At 52.2% G+C, this 22,256-nt stretch overlaps 1 protein-coding gene across 2 annotated transcripts in view; it reads left to right on the top strand.

Moving 5' to 3' along the window:
- Window positions 1-1,727: 1,727 nt before the first annotated feature.
- Window positions 1,728-22,256, top strand: part of RBM19 (RNA binding motif protein 19) — a 133,807-nt gene continuing 113,278 nt past the window's right edge. For both annotated transcript variants that reach the window (XM_019641657.1, XM_019641656.1), the window contains exons 1-14: window positions 1,728-1,886; window positions 5,401-5,583; window positions 6,880-7,005; window positions 7,150-7,188; window positions 7,524-7,716; window positions 8,854-9,128; window positions 10,221-10,301; window positions 13,346-13,424; window positions 15,459-15,530; window positions 16,522-16,725; window positions 17,670-17,800; window positions 18,638-18,759; window positions 19,209-19,305; window positions 20,904-21,014. In XM_019641657.1, the coding sequence (XP_019497202.1) occupies window positions 1,851-1,886; window positions 5,401-5,583; window positions 6,880-7,005; window positions 7,150-7,188; window positions 7,524-7,716; window positions 8,854-9,128; window positions 10,221-10,301; window positions 13,346-13,424; window positions 15,459-15,530; window positions 16,522-16,725; window positions 17,670-17,800; window positions 18,638-18,759; window positions 19,209-19,305; window positions 20,904-21,014 (1,749 nt within the window). In that variant the 5' untranslated portion in view covers window positions 1,728-1,850. The remainder of the gene's footprint in view (window positions 1,887-5,400; window positions 5,584-6,879; window positions 7,006-7,149; window positions 7,189-7,523; window positions 7,717-8,853; window positions 9,129-10,220; window positions 10,302-13,345; window positions 13,425-15,458; window positions 15,531-16,521; window positions 16,726-17,669; window positions 17,801-18,637; window positions 18,760-19,208; window positions 19,306-20,903; window positions 21,015-22,256) is intronic.

The raw sequence follows: 22,256 nt of genomic DNA, 5'->3' as shown, positions 1-22,256 counted from the left end.
CTCGTTTAGACCTGCCTGGTTTGTTTTTTTTAATCCCCAGGTGTAATCAGAGAGGCCAGCCTGGTGGGGTCCAGGTGCCCCCAGATCATTTGCTGGGAGAGAAAAGGAGACACAACAGGAAGGCAGGAGAGCAAGGAGACTAATAATAACGTTACAACGTGGCTGTTTATGGAATGCACAGGGGATGTACAGCCCAGGAACAGTCCCTCCTGCCTCCAACATGTGGCAACCATATTTCCTTGGCCCAGGACTGAAACATCGGGGATTGGCAAAGAGCATTCCATTTTCTTTTAATACCTTTGAAAGGCCTTCTGATTTGTGAATTTCTTTAGGGAAGGCTACATGTAGTTGCACATTTTAATAAAGGCAGTTCATGAAAATAATAAAAGAACATGAGGCCAAGCCTGGCTGGGCAACCCACACTTGCCCTCTCATAAAAGGCTAAGATCTCGGAATGGCTTCATAAAGCCTGCTCCAGCCGGTCCTGACCAGGGTCACCGTGTGCAGAAAACAGCCCCCTAATTGTCCTTGAACGAAAGAGCGCTTTCATACGTATCAATAAATATCTGTTGAATAAACAAATGACTTTGAAACACCGGTGACCGTAAGTCATCTACTCAAGGTTCGAGGGTGTATTTTTACATGTGTTATGTGTGTTTTCATTGAATAGACAGTCAACAGAAGACACACAGAGGGTGAAATTTGATCTTCAGAGTAACCGACTACAAAGCAAGTAAATCCTCAAGTAGTGGGCTGAAGGCCACTACTTGGGGAAAAAAAAAAAAAAGATATGGTCATGTTCTAATCCCCGGAACCTACGACTGTGATCTTATTTGCATATATAATTAAGTGAAGGTTTTTGAGATGAGATCATTGTGGATTTAACATGGGCTCTAAGCCCAATAGCAGTAACCTGATTAGAGAAAAACGAGGAAGATAGATTTGGCTCAGACACTAAAGCAGAGGAGGCCACGTGAAGATGGGGCTAGAGATTGGAGTGATGTAAGCTACAACCCAAAGGACACCTGAAGCCACCAGAAGCTGGAAGACGCAGGAAGGATTCTCCCATTGAGACTTCCAAGGGGGCACAGCCTCGCGGACGCCTTCGTTTTGGATTTCCAGCCTCCAGAACTGCGACAGAATAGATTTCTGTTGTTTTAAGCCACTCCGTTTCTGGTCAGTTGTTACAGCAGCCCTAGGAAACCAATAATACATCCCATAATTCTATCGCTTAATACTATTTAATACTTAATAGCCACAGGACTTTGAGCAAGCTGCCTCACTCCTCCGGTTCCCAATTTACTGGCAGACAAAATGGGGATGTTTATCTTCAATGCACACATGCCAATGTTTACAGGTGATGCTCAGGAACTGCTGCATGCGTCTGGCAGCCTCTCAGTTTCCTCCTCTCTAAAAGGGAGGCAAGAATCCCTAATCCTGTCCCCATCCTCAGGGCCGTTTTAGGACTCAATAATAAAATAACACAGAGAAGGAGGCTAAAACAATTTCCTCATTTACGCAGCGTTTAAGCACTCAGCCAGCCACCTGCACTCCTCCGCCAAGGTTAGGAACCAGCGCCCCCTGCCGACTTTGCATTGGTCTCTCCGGGCGCCGCCGAACAGCCTGCGCCTGCGCAGAGTGCAAGCGCTCAGGCACGCCCCTGGTGGGTGTGACTTCCTTGGGTAGCTCTGATTTGGCCACGCCTACTTCCGGAGGGGGCCGGCCTAGGTCCGAAGCACATGACTCTTCCGGCTGGTCAAAGATGGCGGCACCCAGAGCTGTAGCGTGAAAGTGGTTGGTGAAAGGGGCTGTCCATTCGTGTTGGAATTAAAACAGCGGGACCGTGCACCATGTCACGACTGATTGTGAAGAACCTCCCGAATGGGGTGAGTGCCGAGCCTGGACCTGGGAATCTGAAACTGGGACCAGTCTGGAGCCTGGGTTTGGGAGGGAAGGGGCTTGGGAGAATTGAGGGGTTTTCGCTCTGGGGCAGGACTCCGGGTGGATTTGGAACCCACAAGGGTCAGGATCCTCGCCTTCTCCCCATTTGACAGTTGAGAGGGAGGAGATAGTGACGGCTCAAGATTTCACAGCCGGCCCGTGGGTACCTGACTCCCAATCCGACAACTTATCCCAGTGCCCACCTTGGACCCAGTGCTTTCCTCCCACAAGCCCTCTCGTCCGATTGCGTTTTTTTGTTGACGTGTGACTGGGTCGCACATTGTCCCTATAGTCCTTTCCCATCCAGGGGACTGTTGGGGAGACAAATGGGGAGTAATAGGCTTACAACCTGTCGTTCCAATTCTAATTGGATTAGTTTAAGATAATCGAGTGGCTGTGAAGGGCTTTAAACCATTTATCCAATAAGCGGGTGGGGGGGTGACCCAGTCATAGTTGTCTCTGTTTCTCTGGAGTCCAGCACAGAACCTGGCAGGTGGCAGGCACCTAATAAACACATGCCTAATAATCGAGTGAAGAAATAGGTGAATGTGTGTGGTATTAGGTGATTGGATGCAATCTGCTGCTGTGAATCATCCTTAATCTATTTCTCTATAACTTTTCATGCATGAAGAGCCACTGGTGCGGCTAATAAGCTTATTCCCAAAATACAAAGTGTGCCGTTTGGATGGTGTGAGAAATCTTCTGTATTCTTGACTCTGCCCCTTGGGAGTCTCTCTCCTTAGAAAGAAGAGCACAATGCCATTTCTGTTTCATTGCTGTGGGTTTTTTTTTTTAGCTTTACCCTTTTTGCCCACTCCAAGTGGATTTGAGGGGTGGGAACCTATGACACAATTTTTAAAATTTAAATAGTTACATTAGTGTATAAGATGATGAGCAAAGTTTGTTCCATCCTACCCTCCATCTTTCCCCAGGAATAACGATCTTCTATGGCTTGTTTTTAGGCCTCCTCATGGACACCTCTTTATGTTCAAATAGTGGGTGCTCTTGCTTCCATTTCTTGGCCTATTAACCCCAATGACTATCGGCTGACCCCCCCACTATGAAAGATGAGGAAATAGACCTATTCCTCCCTTCCAGTCTGTTATTTCTTATTTTTAATTCTTCCATCATTTACCCTTGATGATCTGTCCATATCAGCTTTGGGCAGTGACTCTTGATGCCTCACCCTGATGAATGAAGATGAGGATGGCTACCTCCCCCTCGCAATTTCCATGTCATTGTGCTTCTCAGGGTGGCTGAGTTGCTTGTCTCCTCTGATGAATGAAAGAATTAAGAAAAACAATAGTAGGAGCTAACACTTGGAGAGCTTACTGTGTGCCAGGCACTGTTCCAGGTGCTCTGGGTAACAGAACTCATTTAACCCTCACCATAACCCCACAGGGTGATGCCCCTTTTAAAGGTGAAGAAGCCAAGATAACAGCGAGATAAAGTGATTTCACACGGCTGGTAATCCTTAGCACAGGGATTAAAACTGAGCAGTCTGGTTCTAGAATTTATTGTACCTTGGTGATCACTACACCATACTGTCCCTCTTGGCTTGATTGCATGCACGTGTCTTAATCCTTTCCCAGCAGATAAACACTAAGTAGTGGAGAACTTGTTATGTTGCTGACGTTGTAGATATAGGTGGATAAGACTCGGTCCCTTCTTTTATGGTGCTTGCAGTCTAGCAGAGGAGACAGACAGACACCAGACCATTCGGATGGAAGGTGCAGGGGTTGAAGCAGGAACCGGGGCTGTGTGAGCACAGAGGGCTTGGTTACTTGACCCACCTGAGGAATCTAGGAGAGGCTTCCTAGGGGACTTGAGGTGATTGAACTGAGGAGGAGGAGGAGTTAGTCAGGGCCTGTCTGGGGAGATTCACCCAGAGGAGACAACAGTAGTAAAACCTCAGAGGTGAGAAGCAGAGAAGGCTGTGAGGAACTTGGCAGGTGCTGCTGAAGAGCTTGGTCAGGGCCAGAGCATAGAGAATCATGCGTTTCACTTTAGGTGCTTATTCTTGAATTGAGCCTTTGGTGTTGGAAACTCACCGAACGGTTTTTGACAGAGGAGTGATAGGTCAGAGGAGTGATGGCTCAGACGAGCGTGGTCTCTCTCAATTCACGGGAAGGTAAATTTGCTGCCTTTTACATCGGAGCTGAGTTACAAACCTGGATTCTATAGACCTTGGACAGATCATTTATGCTCTGTGAGCTCCCTTCTCTCTTCAATAAAATGCCGAGAAGTAATGCTTAACTCAGAGTGAGGGTGAGATTTTAATGAGATCAGAATTAAGGACCTGCCCCAGAAAATGTTTTTGTTTTTTTTTCTTACTGAGCTGCCAAGGCCTCTAATTTCTTGAATTTTAAAATGGACTTTGGCTATTTGTGGGCCCTCAGTGTCCCCCTCAGCCCCACTACCCCCTCCCTCCACACACACACACACACACACACACACACACACACACACACACACCTCCCAGTATCTGCTTAGAAAACTCACTGAGTTGTGAGGGTGGCCCTGGCTGGAGTGAGGATGGTGGGAAGCCAGGAGCCAGCTTTATATAGCATGGGGCTCCTTGTCTTAATAATAATAATATAAGGACTGTATTAGTTTTCTATTGCTACTGTAACACATTGCCACAAACTTAGTTACTTAAACAAATGTATTGTCTTACAGTTTGGGAGATATTAAAATCAAGGTGTCAGCAGGGCTGCGTTCCTCTTGGAGACTTGAGGAGAGAATCCATTTCCTTGCCTATTTCAGCTTCTAGAGGCCTCCTGCGATCCTTGGCTGGTAGCCCCATCCTAAAGCTTCAAAGGCAGCAGCGTAGCATCCTTCCATCTCTTCCTGCTCCATCATCGCATCGCGTTTTCTGACTGACCCTCCGGCCTCTCTTATAAGGACCCTTGTGATTCCATTGAGTCCACCTAGATAATCTAGGATAATTTCCTGGTCTCAGAATCCTTAATGTGGTCACATGTGCATGATCATTTAGGGTCACATTTTCACAGGTCCCAGGGATTAGGACGTGGCCATCTTTTGAGGGGGGCTTCGTTATTCTATCCCAATTAGCAAACACTACGCAGTTTCACCTGTTTGTTCATGCGCTCATTTATCCTGACAAGCATTTATGAGATACCTACTGTGCAGCAGCCAAAATGCTGGGCTCTTTACATAATAATTGGTCTCCTTACCATCCTGACAGCCCACAGGGTGGAAAGATTTCATTGCAACCATTCTGAGTCTTGATTTCATTGTGGATGAGCTGGGTTGGGGACTTGCTCAAGGCCACGCAGCTAGTTCGTGTTCGAGCCAGAGCTGGAACCAGGTCTCACTGTAAAGCACATCTGTCACCCCCTTCGCGCAGGTCGCCTTTGGGCGTCTAGCCCCTTCTGTCCCCTTGGCTCTGAGCACCGCTCCCCCAACCCCTCCCTCATTGTGCCCGGTCTGCTCTAGATGAAGGAGGAACGTTTCAGGCAGCTGTTCGCCGCCTTCGGCGTGCTCACGGACTGCAGCCTGAAGTTCACCAAAGATGGCAAGTTCCGGAAGTTCGGCTTCATCGGCTTCCGGTCGGAGGAAGAGGCCCAGAGGGCGCTGAACCATTTCAACAAGAGTTTTATCGACACATCCCGGATCACGGTGAGTGGGTGGGAACCCCGCCCCTGCTTGCCTGCCCAGAGAGACCCCTTCATCTTTCCCTGCTGGACTCCTGCCCCCTTTCAGAGCGTGCAATGATCTCCCTCACTGACTCTTGCACTTTCATGCCTACACATCCCCTGGGGAGTTGTTAAAACAGCTTCCTGGGTTCTGTCCCCAGAGTTTCTGATTCAGTATGTTAGGGGGCGGGGGAGGCCAAGAATTTATGGGTCTAACAAGCCCCTCGGTGGTGCCATCTTGCTGGTCCCAAAACAAGAACCACTGGTCCATCCACTCAGCCACTCACCTGTTTAGCGAGCACTCAGTGAGCGCTTATTTGATGCTGGGAATTTAGAGAGAATGTGGTACCCCCAGCCCCTGTCCTCAAGGAGCCAGCAGCCCCTGGGCAGGTGGGGGGCCGGCAGGTAAACAGGCTGCTTTCAGGCAGTGTGGTCAGTGATGATGGAGAAGCACTGGCTACAGTTGGCGAACAGAGGAGGCCCCCCAAGAAGGCTTCCTGGAGAAGGACGTCCGACTTGTGTCACTCATGTGCATTGAATGGCTTTTCCCATTACCTTAGGGTTGTTCTCTGGGGCCATTGGCGCTCGCTTCACAGTAATTACAGTAATACCAGCAGCCATGAGCTCCGCATTACCTTCTGCCAGACCCTGTATCATCTCATTTTACCCTCACAGCCACACTTGGATCGCATGGCTAAGAGCTCAGGCTCCAGGGCCAGACCCCCTGAGTTCCTGTCTCCATTCTGTCACTTTCTCCCTGGGTGACCTGGGGCAAGTTCCTTAACTTCTCTGTGTTTCAGTTTCCTGACCTGAGAAGTGGGGAGGGTCACGGTTCCTCCCTCCCACTGTTGGGAGGTTCAGTGTACAGCAGGTCCTCACGTAATGTCATTTCGTTCAGAGTCATTTGGTTCAACATCGATCAGATGGTGTAGGAACTTAACTCTTGTTTATATCAATTAGCCTGTGGGAAAATTGGCTTGGTTATATGTTTCTCTTAAAGTCACAGAACCTATGATGTTAAGTGAGGACCTACTGTGTTCATACTTGCCAAGCATTTAAGACTACCTGGCACGTGGAATTTTTCAGTAAATGCCAACGACCACAATGACTTTGAGGAGAAAGCAAGGCTGGGGGAGGATAAGGAATTTGCTTCAACCCGCTCAGCTGGTCGGTGGAAGTTGCCTTTTTAAAAAGCCCAAGCTCCCAGATGCTGAAGGGCAGCACCCGTGCTGGGCATGGTGGCAGGCGCCTCCGTCATCACCCTCTGTCTCCCATGCAGGTGGAGTTCTGCAAGTCGTTTGGGGACCCAACAAAGCCTCGAGCCTGGAGCAAACACGCCCAGAAAACAAGCCAGTCCAAGCAACCTCCAAACAACAAAGACCCCGCGCCCCCAGAAGCTAAGAAGGTGCGTAGGTCCCTCCTGTCCGTGTGCCTGGTGTCAAGGGCACCCCTGGGGAGGCTGAGCAGGGGGGCCCTCTCCGGGCAGTGTGGTTCCGACCCCCCTCACCCTTCATCTGTGACCCTCACTGCCTGTGCCTTCTGTTTTCAGGACGACAAGAAGAAAAAGGCAACAAGTGACTTGCAGAAGGTGAGTCTGTCCTGTTGACCAGAAGAGCGGGCACCTGGGGCAGCCCCGGGAGGGCCACAGCAGGCCTGGAGAGGGCGGAGGCCGGCCCGGGCAGCAGAGCCCTGCCTGTCCTCTCCCTTTGCCATGTCTCCGTGGCTTCTTAGTCTTCTTGTCCGACAAGAGTCCATTCTGCCCTCCCAGGACTGACCCAGCGGACCGCTGGGTCCTCTAGAGCCCGGGGGGAATGACCTTGGAGGATGCTCGTACCCTCCCAGGAGTTAGGAGGGTGAGCCTGACCTGAGCCTTCTCTTCCTGTTGTTGTCCCTTCTTCCTGCTGCTCCGCTCCGGTGCACCAGCTGAAGGAAGACACCCAGTTCCGGGAGTTCCTGTCAGTTCACCAGAAGCGGACGCAGACAGCCACTTGGGCTAACGATGCCCTGGACGCTGAGCCCCGCAAAGGGAAGGGCAAGCTGGCCAGTGACTACCTGAACTTCGACTCCGATTCGGGCCAGGAGAGCGAGGAGGAGGGAGCCGGGGGAGACCTGGCGGGTAAGGTCATCCCCCCGCAAGTGGGTGCCCCTGTGCGTGCCTGGGCCTGTGCGTGTGTGACCAGGCAGGGCCAGGGGGCCAATCTAGGGGGGCGATCATTCCAACCGCAGTTACCAGTGGACTTGACTGATCCTGGTCACTTATTCAGTCAGTCAGTCACTCAAATATTGAGCACCTACTGTATACTAGGCACTGCTTTTGGCCTTGGGGATACAGTAGTTAGCAAAAGGTGGACGAAGCCTGCCTCCATGGAGCTGTCAGCCCAGTGGGGGCAGATAAACTATAAAAAACTAAGTCCGCTATTTAGCCTGTTACGTGAAGACACGAGTGCCACAGAGAGAAAGAAGGAAAGGGGGTGGGAGAGTTCTCGGGGAAGGCCTCTGAGGGGGTGCCAAGGCCAGAAGGAGGTAAGGGAGTGAGCCCCTGTCCTCAGAGGGGGCTCACGGTGTAGTCGGGGGACGGATGGGTGTGTGAGCAATTGCAATCCAGGATGGGAAGTGCGGGGCTGGAGGGTCGGGAATCGAGTTTGGCTTAAAGCCAGAGAATGAATTGGATGTGAATTTTCGGCATGGTAAAGTTTCTGTGCAAAGCTGGTGTCCAAAGGACTCATTGGGAGTTGGTGGGACCCAGTCAGGGAGGAGGGACAGGAAGGCGGTTACAGGCAGAGGGACCAGGGGACAGAGGACATTCAGGAGCTAGAGGGAGCTCTGAGTGGCCCAGGATGGCTGCAGCCGTGTGAGCTGGAGCCCCGAGGAGAAGCCCGTCGGCTCAGCTGGCCTGATGAGCAGGAGTTTGGGTCTCATCCTGTGATGAAACCACTTGAGGGTTTAACCCAGGAGTGACCAAAAAAAAAAAAAAATCCTACAGGTCACAATAGAAAGAATGGATTGACGAGGGCAAAGCTGGCACTGGGAACCATGTCACATCCAACATGTGGCACATAAAATATCCAACATGTGGCACATAAAATATCAAAACTCCACTGTTTCACCCCATTTGACATTATCAGAGAACTCACTGGGGTTGTGTGGCACAGGGCCGCTGGTCTCGATGGGCTTGGCACCACCGTGCCATCTGCCGTCCAGGTCTCGGGCTTGCTCAGGACTGTCGCTGACTCCCAACCCCTGTGTTTTTCAGAGGAGGATGGCCTTGAACCCAAGGCAGCAGTGCAGAAGGAGCTGTCGGACATGGATTACCTGAAATCCAAGGTGGTGAGGGCCGAGTCGCCATCTTCCTTGGAGGAGGAGGAGGAAGAGAGTGAAGATGAAGCCGTGAACTGTGACGAAGGGAGTGAGGCTGAGGACGGGGAGTCCTGTGCTGCCCCCAACCGGCAGGACAGAGACAGGATGGAGCCCCGGCCAGAGGCAGGGACCCCATCTGGGGACAGAAAACCACAGGAGGCCAGAGCCGAGGTGTGTGTGCACTGGGGTGTGCTTGGGCGCCCTGGGAGGTAGCCGCCCCATCTCCCACCTGGGCGTCCTCTCTGCTTAAAGGCAGGGCAGCTTGTCATGTCACTCGGGTCCCCATTCCCTGATCTCCCAGGGGTCTCAGGGAGCGTCAGCCCTCGGGCTGCCCAGCCCTTTCTTTTCCAAGCTCCAGGCTTTCCCCCTCCCTCTTCCTCCTTTCATATTCTGCCCCTTCTAATTGCCACACCCTGTCCTTTTCTCCTAAAGATGTGTATCCCAGCGAGGTCCCCCAGCGTGGTGAAGTCAGAGAGCTGTGGGTCCAGATCCCGGTTCTGACAGGGACTAGCTGTGGGACTTGGGGTGACGTCCTTCTCCTCTGTGGGCCTCTGATCCCCATCTAGGATGACGCTCGGCAGAGCACTGGTCTCTGTGTCCAGGTCCCAAAACCCCTGTCCTGAGTGTGTGCTGGAACTCGGAAGGTTCCGGATTTCAGGAAGACACCTCTGTACCCTATGCAAGCTAGCACCACAGTGGGGTGTGAGGCAGCACCCCGCCATCAAGCACGTGACTGCTTCTGCTGTGAATCCAGCACGTCCACTCGTGTTACGTGGGATAAATGTCATCTCGAGATTCCCTCACGTCAGCTCAGAGCAGGCTTTGCTGGCAGATGTGTTCAAGTCCGGGCAGGTTTTGTTGCCAAAGAAGTCAGGAAAACATTTAGGTTTTTCAGAGCTATTTGGATTCCAGAATAACAGAAAAGATCCTTAACCCATAATTTCTCTAAGATCGTTTTGAAGATTCAATACCTAGGACAGTGGTGTCTGCAAAGTAAGCCCTGCATCGGTGGCCGGGAAGACCACCGGGCCTCAGGACTCCTCCCCACACTCCCTGCCCCTCCTTGTGGCCTGCGGCCCTGTTGGCACCCCAGTCTCTGACTCTGGCCACAGTGCACATCCAAGGCAGGCATGACACTTGCTGCCATTCCCGGCCTGCCTCGGCAGCCCGTGCCCAGACATCACCGAGATGTCCGGGTCTGCCTCTCCCTGGAGCCGTACCAGGGAACGCATGTGCTCATATCTGCTCTTTGCCGTCACTCAGATGGAGAAACCAGCAACCCAGAAGGAACCCACCACCTCCCACACTGTGAAGCTGAGGGGAGCCCCGTTCAACGTCACAGAGGTATGTGCCAGTAACTGGGACAAGGACACGGAGCCCCTAGGGCAGCAGGAGATGAAGGTGGGGCGCTTTAGAATCAGTTGAGGACTTGGCTGGAAGGAGTTGGGGGCCAAAAGGGCTGGTAAATAAGATTGCGGGCTTAGGGTCACGAAACTGGGTGACTCCCCAGAAAGACTGGTTTCACACACGATCATCTACACAAGGGTGGGCAAAGTTTTTCTGGTAGAAAGAAAAGGAGCAGCTGATAAACACTTAAGGCGTTGTGATCAATAGTTGGCTTTGCTACTACTCGCTCCGCTGTTGTAGCAGAGGCAGCCTGAGGCGATAGGTAAATGACTAGGTGTGGCTGTGTGCCAATAAAACTTTATTTACAAACATAGTCAGCGGGCCAGATTTGGCCCACGTACTGTAGTATGCTGGCTCTGGGTCTATACAGCAGAGAACACTGTTTAAAATTTTCCTCCTTCTGTAAGTCATAGAAGTTCAGTATAGGAAAAATTTTAAACGTAGCTAAATAAAAAGAAGAAAGTCAAAATCACCTATAACTGGGATGACTGTATAAAAAGTCATCCAAACTGAGTTGAGAATGAGAGGAGGGCTTCACCAGATAGGGTGCCAGGATGCAACTACAAATCCGACAGGTCTAATTACCAGCTGTCCCAGACAAACTGGGGCAACCTGCCCACACCCCACACACACCTGTACTCACTCATGAATTCTGGGTGTATCTCCTTAGACATTTTTTTCTTTTTAAACTTTTACTGGGGAACAGTGTGTTTTTTCAGGACCCATCAGCTCCAAGTCAAGTAGTTGTTTCAATCTAGTTGTGGAGGACGCAGCTCTGTGGCCCTTGTGGGGATCGAACCGGCAACCTTGGGTTGTTAAGAGCTCTGCGCTCCAACCACCTGAGCTAACCAGCCACACCTAGACTTTTTTTCTTTGTGTATAAACAGTGACTTTTAGCCTTTATTTTAAAAAACCAATCCTACCATAGGAGCTATTTTGAAATTTTTACCTCTTCGTTAAGATATGTCATAACTATCTTTGAACATTGACTTCTCTGCTACAAAATCATTTTCATGTTGCTTGTTGGTCCTTCCTCTGGACACACTGTGACATACCCAGTCCCCTAAATCATGGCGTGGGGTTCTTTCTAACCTCTTAGTGTTGATAGGTAATGTAGTCAGCATTCCTTAAGCTCAGAGGGCAGCCGATTTTTTTTTTCTGTAAAGGTCAGATAGTATAGATTATAGGCTTTTGGGGGCCATTCGGTACACATCCCCTCTATTGTACATTCTTTTTCTTTTTTTTCTTTTTTTTTTGATAACCCTTTGGAAATGTAAGAATCAGTCTTAGCTTGCAGGCCATATAAACATAGGCCCTGGGCGATACTTGGCCTGTGGGCCGTGGTTTGCCGGCCTCTGCTCCAGGTCAATATTTTATCCAGGCACAGGCACGTACATTTCTAAGATGTGATGCACAGTGTCAGCTGCCCTCCGGAAACACTGCTAATTTATTCTCCCTTCAGCAGAGTATGAGGGGGTCCATTTCTGTGAACCCTGGGGATTAATCTTCATCAGTATGACAGGCAAAAATGGCATCTCATTTTCATTTTCATTTTAAATTATCAGTGAGATCGTTCATTCTTTCACATTTGTAAATCACATGTATATCCTTTTTTGCAAAGTGCCTGATCACCTTTTGCCCTATTTTTCACTTAAAGGGTTATCTTCTTTTTTGATAACCTTTCTATGCACTAATTTCAAAAAAATACTACTTAACCAGCTTCTGAATAACATGCACTAGGGTTGCACTCGACTATCTGACTTATCTGGTCGTTTAGAGTCAGAATGCTTTCAATACTAACCATGCAGATAATTGCATACTTTAATTTTTTAAAAAAAGTGACGGTTAGATGGCCTTTTGCAAAATTAATACATAAAACAATAGTCAGTTCCTTCCTCTCCACAAAAAGTGACAGAAAATATGATAGAAGACAACATTCCTTTTAGATATCAACCAAAAAGAAAGTTACCTTTAGATACTCGATGTGCTGATGTTGAAAAAGTTGAGGTTTTGTTAACTCAATAAACTGTGGCACTTCGAAACAGTAGAATATGATGTGTCATTAAAAAGAATGATATAGAAGATTCCCCAAGATGTATTATCAAGTGAAAAGTGCAAGACGTGGAGCAGTGTGGATAGCTTGATTTTTTTGTTTGTTTGTTCCCTTCAGGAGTCACAAACATACACATTCTATACTATGCTTGATTTCTCAATGATTCCTAAAAATGAGGGAGAAAATGGTTTTCTTGGAATTTCATAATTAGACTTTTCTAAGAAAATTGAAGTAATAGGAAAAATTCAGAACCTTGTTGGACTTGGTCCAAGAATTTTATAGTGCTTTGATTTGTATGGCTGTCCGGACATTATAAGTTTCTCGGTGCTGGTTCTCCAAAGGGCATACATAATCCAGTGCACAAACGAACAATGGTTTCATTCCTTCTATTTTTTTTAAATAAAAAGTGAACAAGAGTGATCTGAGCATTGGAATTATGGGCCATGTTTGTTTTCTTGTTTGAACTTTTGGTGTTTGCTAAAATATCATACTCTGTGTTTGTGCATTTTTAAAAATGTGTTTAGATCGCCCTCATGTCCAAAATAGAGAAATAGTCAAGAAAATTGGGAACTGTCTACAGCAGCACTTTTCATGCCTTAATGAGAAGTGGGAAAAGCCAGATTGAACCCCAAATATATAAAAAGTTACCTAGGGAAGAGAGATCAGAAACACCACCTTAAAATGTTGATGGTGACATTACTAGTTTATATTTATAGTCTTCATCTCCAATTTGTTTCAGATTTTTTCCCAAGGTAGTTTCATTTTATGATGGAGAAAACGTGTATAATTTGGCGGAAAGAGAGAAGCTGTAAAGGGCGAAACACTTCGATAATCTTTCTGAATTCAGAAATGTGCCCCATGTTTCTTTCTTTGGGTTGTACTTTTATTATTGGATTGATAAAGGGGGGATCTTTTCTTCTCCTTATAGAAAAATGTGATGGAATTCCTGGCACCCCTGAAACCCGTGGCCATTCGAATAGTGAGAAATGCTCATGGGAACAAAACAGGTAAGGCCTGGGATGTTTCGGTGGGGGTGGGGTGGGGACGCGGTAGGGTCAGAGCCGCAAACAGTAATGATAGAAGGTTGGAGCATGGAATTGGGGAGATGTTTGAAGGGCAGCAGTTCTTTTTCCTCTGTGTGGTCCCCGGTCCTGGGGATTGGTTAAACTCCTCTCGTCCCCTGCCTCTGGCAGCCTGGTATATAGTTTTCGCCTGTTCTCTCCTCCCTCATCTCAGCCACACGTGTGCCCGTGCGCTCACGTAGTCCTTTAAACAGGTGTCCCCAGTCCTGGGGTTTGCTGTGCGAAGTCCCTGGGCAGCTCTGCTGTCGCCCCCCCATGCCACCCTGTCCCAGGTTTCCGCGCTGGGCAGCCAGCACACTCCCGGGGCTTCGCAGCCCTGGGGCGGGGAGCATGCTGGAAGGAGGGGTATGAGCGTGGAGAAGTGGGAGCCTGCCCGTGCCTACCAGCTGGCCAGGCCGGGGGGCTGCAGGACACGCAGCGGCGGACCTGGCGCTCCTCAGAGACCCACGCTAAGGCCCTCTGGGCAGCGCGAGGCATGCAGGCTGTCCTGGGCAAGACAGTGCTGGCTTGGGCCGAGCGGTTGGGATCTGCTAGGCCAGAGTCTGGGGAAGAAAGGGTTTCTGCTTTAGGGGTGGTCTCGTCACCCTCGGGTTTCTACGTCTGCTCGGCTCTCCCCGGAGCACGAAGGCCCTGCTTGCCAGGCAGACCTAGCCACCAGCCGGCACTCGCTTTGCAGACCTGTTGGGTGCAGTCCCATCCAGCTTCACATCCCAGCTCGGCCCCCTGCGAGTCCTGGGACTCGGCATCAGCGTCTTCATCTGTGCCGTGGAAGGGTCCTGTCTCATTGAGTCGTGAGGATTCAGTGAGTTAAGACGCGCACAGCATTCAGAACAGGGCTAAACGCCCATGGCACCCTCCCTGGGAGGTGCTGTCAATATTAATGGTGGTGGTGGTACCCCTACTTTCACGGCACTCCAGAGACCAGAACGGGGAGCAGGGGCTGGCTGGAGGCAGCAGGAAGGAGCCTACTTGAGTTGTCAGGGCTGAGGAAAACCACACTGGAGGCCTTGGAGCTGGAGAGGGCTGTCATAGGAGCATGGTGCTTTGAGAAGGAACAGGATGTTTCCACAGAAATGCTCCAAGGCACAGGGCTCCACTGGGGGCTTAAAGCGGGGGAAACCGCAATGGGATTCATAGTGGCCCCCGGCTGGTGAAGGAAGGGGCCTGGGCCTGGACCCACGAGGACGCCGAGGGGACGGGTGAGGGCTTTTGCAGTTTTCCGGGGAGGATGGGGCCGGGCCGGGCCGCAGAGAGTGGAGGCGCGGGAAGAGCATGGAGGGCGTTTACAGGGATAGAAGAGGCGTCTGGTTGCAGGAGCAGAGGGGCGGGAGGAATCACAGGGGAGAGCATCTATACAGGCTTGTGAGAGAGACCAGGTTCCCGTGGGCTTTGGCCCATGTTACAGCGCTGCCACCTGTCAGCCATGTGCCCTTGGACATGGCTCTATAAAAGTGGGGGAGCGACACCTGCTCTGCCGCCTCTTCGGGTGAGGCGCAGTGAGGTCAAGGACGGGCACGACTCCCCGTGCTTCTGGCGGGTCCTCGGGCTCACGGACAGCGTGGTTGTCGACGTGGCCCCTCCGGTGCTGGGCTGGGTCACAGCACGGCCACCACAGGCACGTCTTTCCCAGAGAAGGCCACGGAGCAGGCACTGGTCAGGGTGGGTGAGGCTGGCAGGGAGGCAGAGGCCTCCTGCATTTCTGACCCCTGCAATCTACCATTTTCATCCATAAGACCAGGCCGTGGGATCTAAACACTTCCTGCAAGGGGAGCTTTGGCCAGCAGGTGTGTGTGTGTGTGGGGGGGGGGGTCTTTGTATTTTGGACATTTGGCAAAGATAAGGTTTTCCCTCACTGCTCAGAGTGCCTCAAACGCCTAGCACAGTGTGGGTGTTCCTCGGGGACCCCTGCGAGTGTCCGCAGGGCCTGCAGATTTGACCTTTGTCGTTGTCCTTTCTCAGGGTACATCTTTGTGGATTTCAGCAGCGAAGAGGAAGTGAAGAAAGCTTTGAAATGCAACAGAGAATACATGGGTAAGCGCCCCGGGACAGCTGCCACCTCTGCCTGGTTTCAGGGGTTTGTTCATTCATCCATTTACTCCACAAATTCTTACCGTGGGTCTGCTGTGTGCCAGACACTGTTCTGGGCCCTGAGGAGATGGGCACAAGCAGAACAGACCGAAATCCCTGCCCTCCTGCAGCTGACTTGGAGAAAACAGACAGACAGGGGGAGAGATGGGGCAGGTATCCAAGGGGCCGTGCTGTGGACAAATACAGAGCAGGAGAGGGCTGGGATAGGGGCAGGTGCGTTTGTAAACAGGATTGTGTCCTCTTGGGCCTCCCTGAGAAGGTGACATTGGAGCAAAACCGCAAGAAGTAGAGGAAGTAAGCCCAGGCTTTGTGGGGCAGGCCATTCCAGGACAGGGAACAATATGGGGAGCAGCATGTGCGAGTCCCTGGAGTGGAGAGGTTGCCTGAATGATCTCCACAGCCATGATCTATGACCCGTCCCTGGCATGGACAAGTGATTCAGATCCAGCCATCTGAAGGCATGAGTTCTGTTAGGGAAGGTGAGAAACCTAAGCAATCTTGTGAGCAAGTCAGACGGTACTATTTATTGAGCACCTACTTTGTGTATGCGAGGTTTAATCAGGTGCACTGGGTGATGCGTGTAAACAGTTGAACAGCAGTGCAAGGTGACTGACTCTCTGGTGTTGGGTTGTCCCATGTCACTGTCCTAAGGAAGAGAGCGAGTCAGGGACCGTGCCCTGGAATTTAGAGGATGGGGCTCTGTGGACTGGGATAGCTCGGGCAGGCTCCTGCCCAGGGTTGAAACTGAACTTGCAGGATGAGTGACATTTGGGGACAGGGCCTTCTGGTTCAGACTGGCATTGGCTCAGGCTGCTGCCTTGGCCGTGGCATCAGGAAGGCAGCAAAGATGAGTTTGGAATCGTCAGGAGTCGCTGGCAACCTCCAGGCCGCCTCCCCACCCCCTCCCGGAGCCCTGACTCCTCTCCTCATGCAGGCGGCCGCTACATCGAGGTGTTCAGGGAAAAGAGTGTCCCCACGGCCAAGGGGCCCTTGAAGAACAGCACCAAAGCCTGGCAAGGCCGGACGCTCGGCGAGAACGAAGAAGAGGAGGACCTGGCCGACTCCGGCAGGCTCTTCGTGCGAAACCTGCCCTACACCAGCACCGAGGAGGACCTGGAGAAGATCTTCTCCAAATACGGTAGGGACGCAGTCCCCCGGCTGGGCGCACACACCGAGAGCACACGGTGCGAGACCAGGCCGCCCAGCTCACGTCCCAGCCTGCCTCCTGTCAGCTCTTGAACTTGGGCTGATGATCCCCGCTCCCGCCTCAGTTTTCTCACCCAGAATATGGGGCTGACGACCTCTGAGCTGCTATGAGGATTGAAACATGATATATGTAGCGGAGCTCGTAGTCACAGCTCGCACTACAGGCAACTTTTGCAGCCTGAACCCATCCTCTCTAAACTCAGAACTGATGAGGCTTGGCACATTTTTCTGCAGTACCCCTGCCATCCGAGCTTTTGCTTCAGTATTAAAAGTCCAGCACCTGTACAGGTCTGAATACAGCAGAGCCCCCAGCCTGGGCCCCCTGCGGTCTAAATAGTCTTGCTCTCCAAACTGAGCATCCAGACAGATTTGATAGCGAGGGTTGTTTTTATCGTTGTCATCCTTGACATAATTATTTCACAGGACATGAACTTGAAGACCCGTAGTTCAGTTGGTCTGGGCTGTATTTGTTTATAAGGTCATGGCTATTGAAGGGACGGAAGTTAGAGTTCAAAATGGCGGTGAGGTCTGGATGCTTCTGAGATGCCCTGGAGGGTCCCCCACTTCTGTTTGGCTCTGGGTTGTGGAGGATTAGAGCGTGGCTGGCGACCTGGCGTGGGGGCAGAGAGGCCCTGAGCAGGGCAGATGGGTGTACCCTCCCAGCCTGTGGCCCCTGCTGTCCTGCTCGCAGGATGCCCTTGACCTTTGAGGTGGTCTCACTGCTGCCGCTGGCCACGCTATTCCTTGGGCTGAGAGGCTGCGGCCGACCCGAGCAGCAGCTCGATGCTCTCACCAGTGAAGACCTGTCGCCTGGTTAGTGCGAAGCACACAGGCCTATCCCAGCCCGCAGGATGCTGACACCTATCCTGTCCTCAGGTCCCCTGTCTGAGCTGCATTACCCCATCGACAGCCTGACCAAGAAGCCCAAGGGCTTTGCCTTTGTCACCTTCATGTTTCCCGAGCACGCCGTGAAGGCCTATGCAGAGGTGGACGGGCAGGTGTTCCAGGTGACTGCTGGGCTGGCGGGAAACTGCTGGGCCCAGGGGATCAGAAAGTGTGTGCGCACCCGTGTGTGTGTGTGTGTGTGTGTGTGTGTGTGTGTGCGTGTGTGCGCGTGTGTGCGCGCTCTCCCCCACGTTTTTAAGAAAGCACACCCACTGGTGTGTAAAGCCACCTCCACACACGAGCTGCTGGAGAGTAGCTCTCTGAGGGCAGGGTCTGCTCTGTTCCCTGGTCTGTCAGCACCTAGGACAGCGCCTGGCACGTAGTGGACACTCAGAAAGTTATTTGTTGAATGAATGCACATGCTCTCCGCCTGGGACATACCACTGGGAAGAGGAATAAGGAAGGGAAGAGTTTGGGCACAGTCGTGTTTAGTGGCCACAGTGAAATGTGAGGAACTCATCTGTTCCCAGTGTCTTCAAGTAAGGTGCTTAGTGCACACGCTTAAGCCCCGGGCCACCTCACCTCCCTAGCCATTCATTCATTCATTCATTCATAGTTTATTGTGATCACCAGAGGCCAGACCTCATGTGCAGGGACAGGATGGGGCCCAGGCTTCAGGGGCCGGGGTGCTGCAGGCGGTACCTACAAGCTGATCAGTTTTCTTTGCGAGGCTGTGTCCAAGGGCCCCCATCACAGCAGCAGGTCTGTATCACGTGGCCAGGTCCCCATTCTGGGTTGAAGTTGGCCACGTGGTTTCTGCCCAAGGCCACGTCGTCCGACGAGGGTGACAGCACTGGATCCAGCCAACTCGTGGAGAGGCCAACGTTCTGGGGCAGCACGTAGAAGCACCCGCCCCCTTTTTCACCCCCTTCCTCTTGCCCCCCGCCCCCCCACTCCAGGGTAGGATTCTCCATGTGTTACCATCCACCATCAAGAAGGAAGCCAGCGAGGACGCCGACACCCCGGGATCGTCCTCTTACAAGAAGAAGAAGGAGTCGAAGGACAAAGCCAGCAGCTCCAGGTCCTTCCCTCCTCCCAGCCTCTGGGCCCTGAGCCAGGCTCCTGCCGCCCTCACCCCACCCTTGCCCAGCCGCCTGGGCGCTCAGCCTCTCTGAGTCCGTAACCTTGCTGAGCCCGTTTTCTCAGCCTGCAGCATAGAGAGTCATAGTGGTGCCTTACTTATCATATGTCGTCTTGTAAGGGTTAAACGGGTTAACGTAGGCAAAGCGCGTAGTCCCTGGCACACAGTAGGTGCTTGACAAATGTCAGGGATTGTTAACATCATCATTGCTGCCCTTGTCTGCAAGCCCTCGGCACTTGGCCCACCCCAGGTAAGCTGGGGGGAGGAGGAGGTTTGGGGGCCTGAGAGAGCCAGGCCAGTGAGCTCGTTTCTTAGAGGTTTTGCCTCTGAAAATATATTCCCCTTGTTCAGCCGCTGTCTGACCGCCCTGTTCTGCTTCTGCCCGTCAGCTCTCACAACTGGAACACGCTGTTCATGGGCCCAAACGCAGTGGCCGACGCCATCGCACAGAAGTACAGCGCCACCAAGAGCCAAGTGTTTGACCACGTGAGTGAGCATCCGTCTGGTGTGCCCCCAGCTCCTGGCCAGCCACGGGGAGGGAAAGTGAGGGGGCACTGTGCCGCGGTCGCCTGTGAGCACGGGGCCTCTGGTGCTACAGTCGTGGGCGTCCTCCAGGCCCCCCTCTGGGCCCCCCTCCGGAACATCCCGTCCCCCCTTCAGCCCTGGCTGCTGCAGGGGGGGTGTGGAGCCACCCCGGAGAATGCAGCTGCTCATGGGCACACAGCTGTGCAGTCCTCCTCACCACAGCCCGAGGAAGTGGGTGCTCCTCCCAGCCCCACTTTCCAGATGAGGAAACTGAGGCCCAGGGACACAAAGGAACTGGCCCAGGGTCATGCTCCCGGGAGGAGGCAGAGGGGGTGACACCAGGCCTGCCCTTGCTCGGAGCCCGGGCGCACGCCTCTCAGGGGTCTCCCCTCCCAGGACAGGGGACCCTGCGACCTCTGTCCCTCCTCCTCTCCTGACTTGCTTTCCCCTCCTGATTTCCCCCCATCTGTCTATCCAGCCGTCTCTCCAGATCCTTCCTTTCAGTGCATGTGTCTCCACTTAGATTGAGGCTAAGTCCACCTTAGGCAAAGCCTGGGGGCCTGGTTTCCAGCCGTCAGCAAAGGATGTCCACGGATCTGGCCCACAAGCTCATCAGCCTGTTGTTGTCTCCTTCCTCCGCCCTGACACGCGAGGCCGGCGTTCTCCGTTAGAACTAGAACGCAGGCCCCACGTGGAATTGTAAATGTCCTAGTGGCCACATTGTTTTTTAAAAAAGAAAGCAAAAAGAATCAGGCAGAATTAATTTTCATAATCTATTTTAATTCATTCAGTATAGCCCTAATAATTATCTTTCCAACATACATGCAATATAAAAAGTGACTAGATACTTTGCATGTCCCCTTTCGCACTGAGCTTTCACAGCCCAGTGCCTGTTTCACACTCACGCTGCTTCTCGATCCTGGAGGCTCCACATTTCACACTTCAGGCGCCCAGTGGCCGCGTGGCTCATGGCTGCACCGCTCTAGAGTTCAGCCAGCTGGGTGGGGCTGCAGCCAGTTCAGATCCCACAAGCGCTCTGGGCACTGGGGACGCAGTGGGGCCCTAAGCAGAGCTGGTCCTGCTCTTCTAGAACTTCCTAGTGGAGCAGGACACTAACAGATAAGCAGAGGTGCAGCATGTTGGTGTGATGGGGGGAAGAATAGGGAAGCCACGTCGGGGGGATAGGGTGTGAGAGCAGGGTGGGCTGGTCCGCAGAGTGACATTTCAGTGGCAATTGAATGGAACCAGGGAGCGTGGGGTCAGAGCCGGGCAGGCAGAGGTTAGCAGGTGCGGAGCCCTGAGGCGGGGACAAGCCTGGCATTGGGAAGAGCAGCAGAGAAGCCGCATGACGAGTGGGGAAGGCGAGGCTGGAGAGGTGGGCGTGGGGTCCTGGATTGACTATGAGAGACCCAGAAGCGAGAGCCGCCGAGTCTGGGGCCGGCGAGGGGCACCGGCAGGTGTCGCTCCCTCCAGGCCGCCTCCGCAGGCTGCTGGGAGCGGGGAGAGCTGGTTTGTCACCTGCCGGACAGCCAGCCGACAGGGCCTCTTCCGCCCCGCAGGAGACCAAGGGCAGCGTGGCCGTGCGCGTCGCCCTCGGGGAGACCCAGCTGGTCCAAGAAGTACGGCGCTTCCTCATGGAAAACGGGGTCAGCCTGGATTCTTTCAGCCAGGTGAGCAAACACGCGAGGTCACTGGAGCTGGGGGCGGGGTTGCAGGTCGGATGTGCTGAGGGGTTTGAGGACCTGGCCTCCCCAGGGTGATGATTATTAACTTTTAAATTCTCTCTGAGCGAAGGAAGATCATCGTATGGGCTCAGACAAGGGGCCCACCTGACCCCGTGGTGTCTCGGGGGCCACAGACGAGAGGGCTACCTTGTAACCCACAGTTCCTCACACAGGCCAGGGGGGCCCCAGACACCCATCCCCGCACCCAGCACCTTACTAAGGGCACCTGTTGTCTGTTTGAGGCTTTAGACCTTTCTCGAACCAAGTAAGAGAGAGGTCAGCACCTCCATGTGCTCATTCTCCACCAGGTGGGGCTTCTCAGGTTTGTGGCTGATGAAGTCGAGAGGATCTGATGAGACCACCTGACATCTCCCCCTTCGCTTTACAGACTGGGAAACTGAGGCCCCGAGAGTAGGGAGGTGACTTAAAGGTCAAACAGCCTGTGGCAGGAGCCAGCCCCAGTCTCAGCACCTGACTCCCAGCTCTCGCCTCAGTTTTAGCAGACCTGTGGCCTTTGGCTTAGAAGGATGGTTAAAGTGGAAGGATGGATGCATAGATGGCAAGAGGGGTTAGAGGGGCAGGGGGTGGGTGGGGGGTGGGTGGATGGATGGATAAATTAAAAGTGTACTCATAGCTAACATTTATTAGGACTTACCAAAGCATTTTTCTAAGTTAACGTGTTTTATTCACTTCACTCTCCTAACAACCTCAGGGAAACAGCACTGTGGTGCTCCCAGTGTACAGAAGGGACCACAGCCTCAGAGGTGACGCTGTGGGTCCTGGGTCACACAGCTAGTCACGGCGGAGCTGGATTTGAACGCAGGCCCCAGAGTTATGCCCCTAACCGTTAATTACACTCTGCAGCCTGAGTTGCACCTAAAAAGCCCACTGGTGCCCAGTCCTTCCCACCTGCAGGCACTTCCACCTGACTCGCCTCACAGCAATCCTGTGAGGCCTACAGGATGGGCGTTAACTGTTAGCCCATTTTACAGATGAGAAAACTGAGGCCCACGGGGAAGTGATTGGCTCACGGTTTCAAGCTAGGTTAGTGGCTGAGACTCATGCCCAAATGCTCCCTATACCTAGAATTTTACCATTTTATATATATATGTGTGTGTATGTGTATATATATATATATATATATATATATATATATATATATATATATATATATATATATATATATAT

This window comes from Hipposideros armiger, unplaced genomic scaffold (assembly GCF_001890085.2).
Source record: "Hipposideros armiger isolate ML-2016 unplaced genomic scaffold, ASM189008v1 scaffold_62, whole genome shotgun sequence".
NCBI classification, from domain to species: Eukaryota; Metazoa; Chordata; class Mammalia; order Chiroptera; family Hipposideridae; genus Hipposideros; species Hipposideros armiger.
The sequence above is the reverse complement of the archived record's forward strand: the minus strand, read 5'-3'. Positions and strand labels throughout refer to the sequence as shown.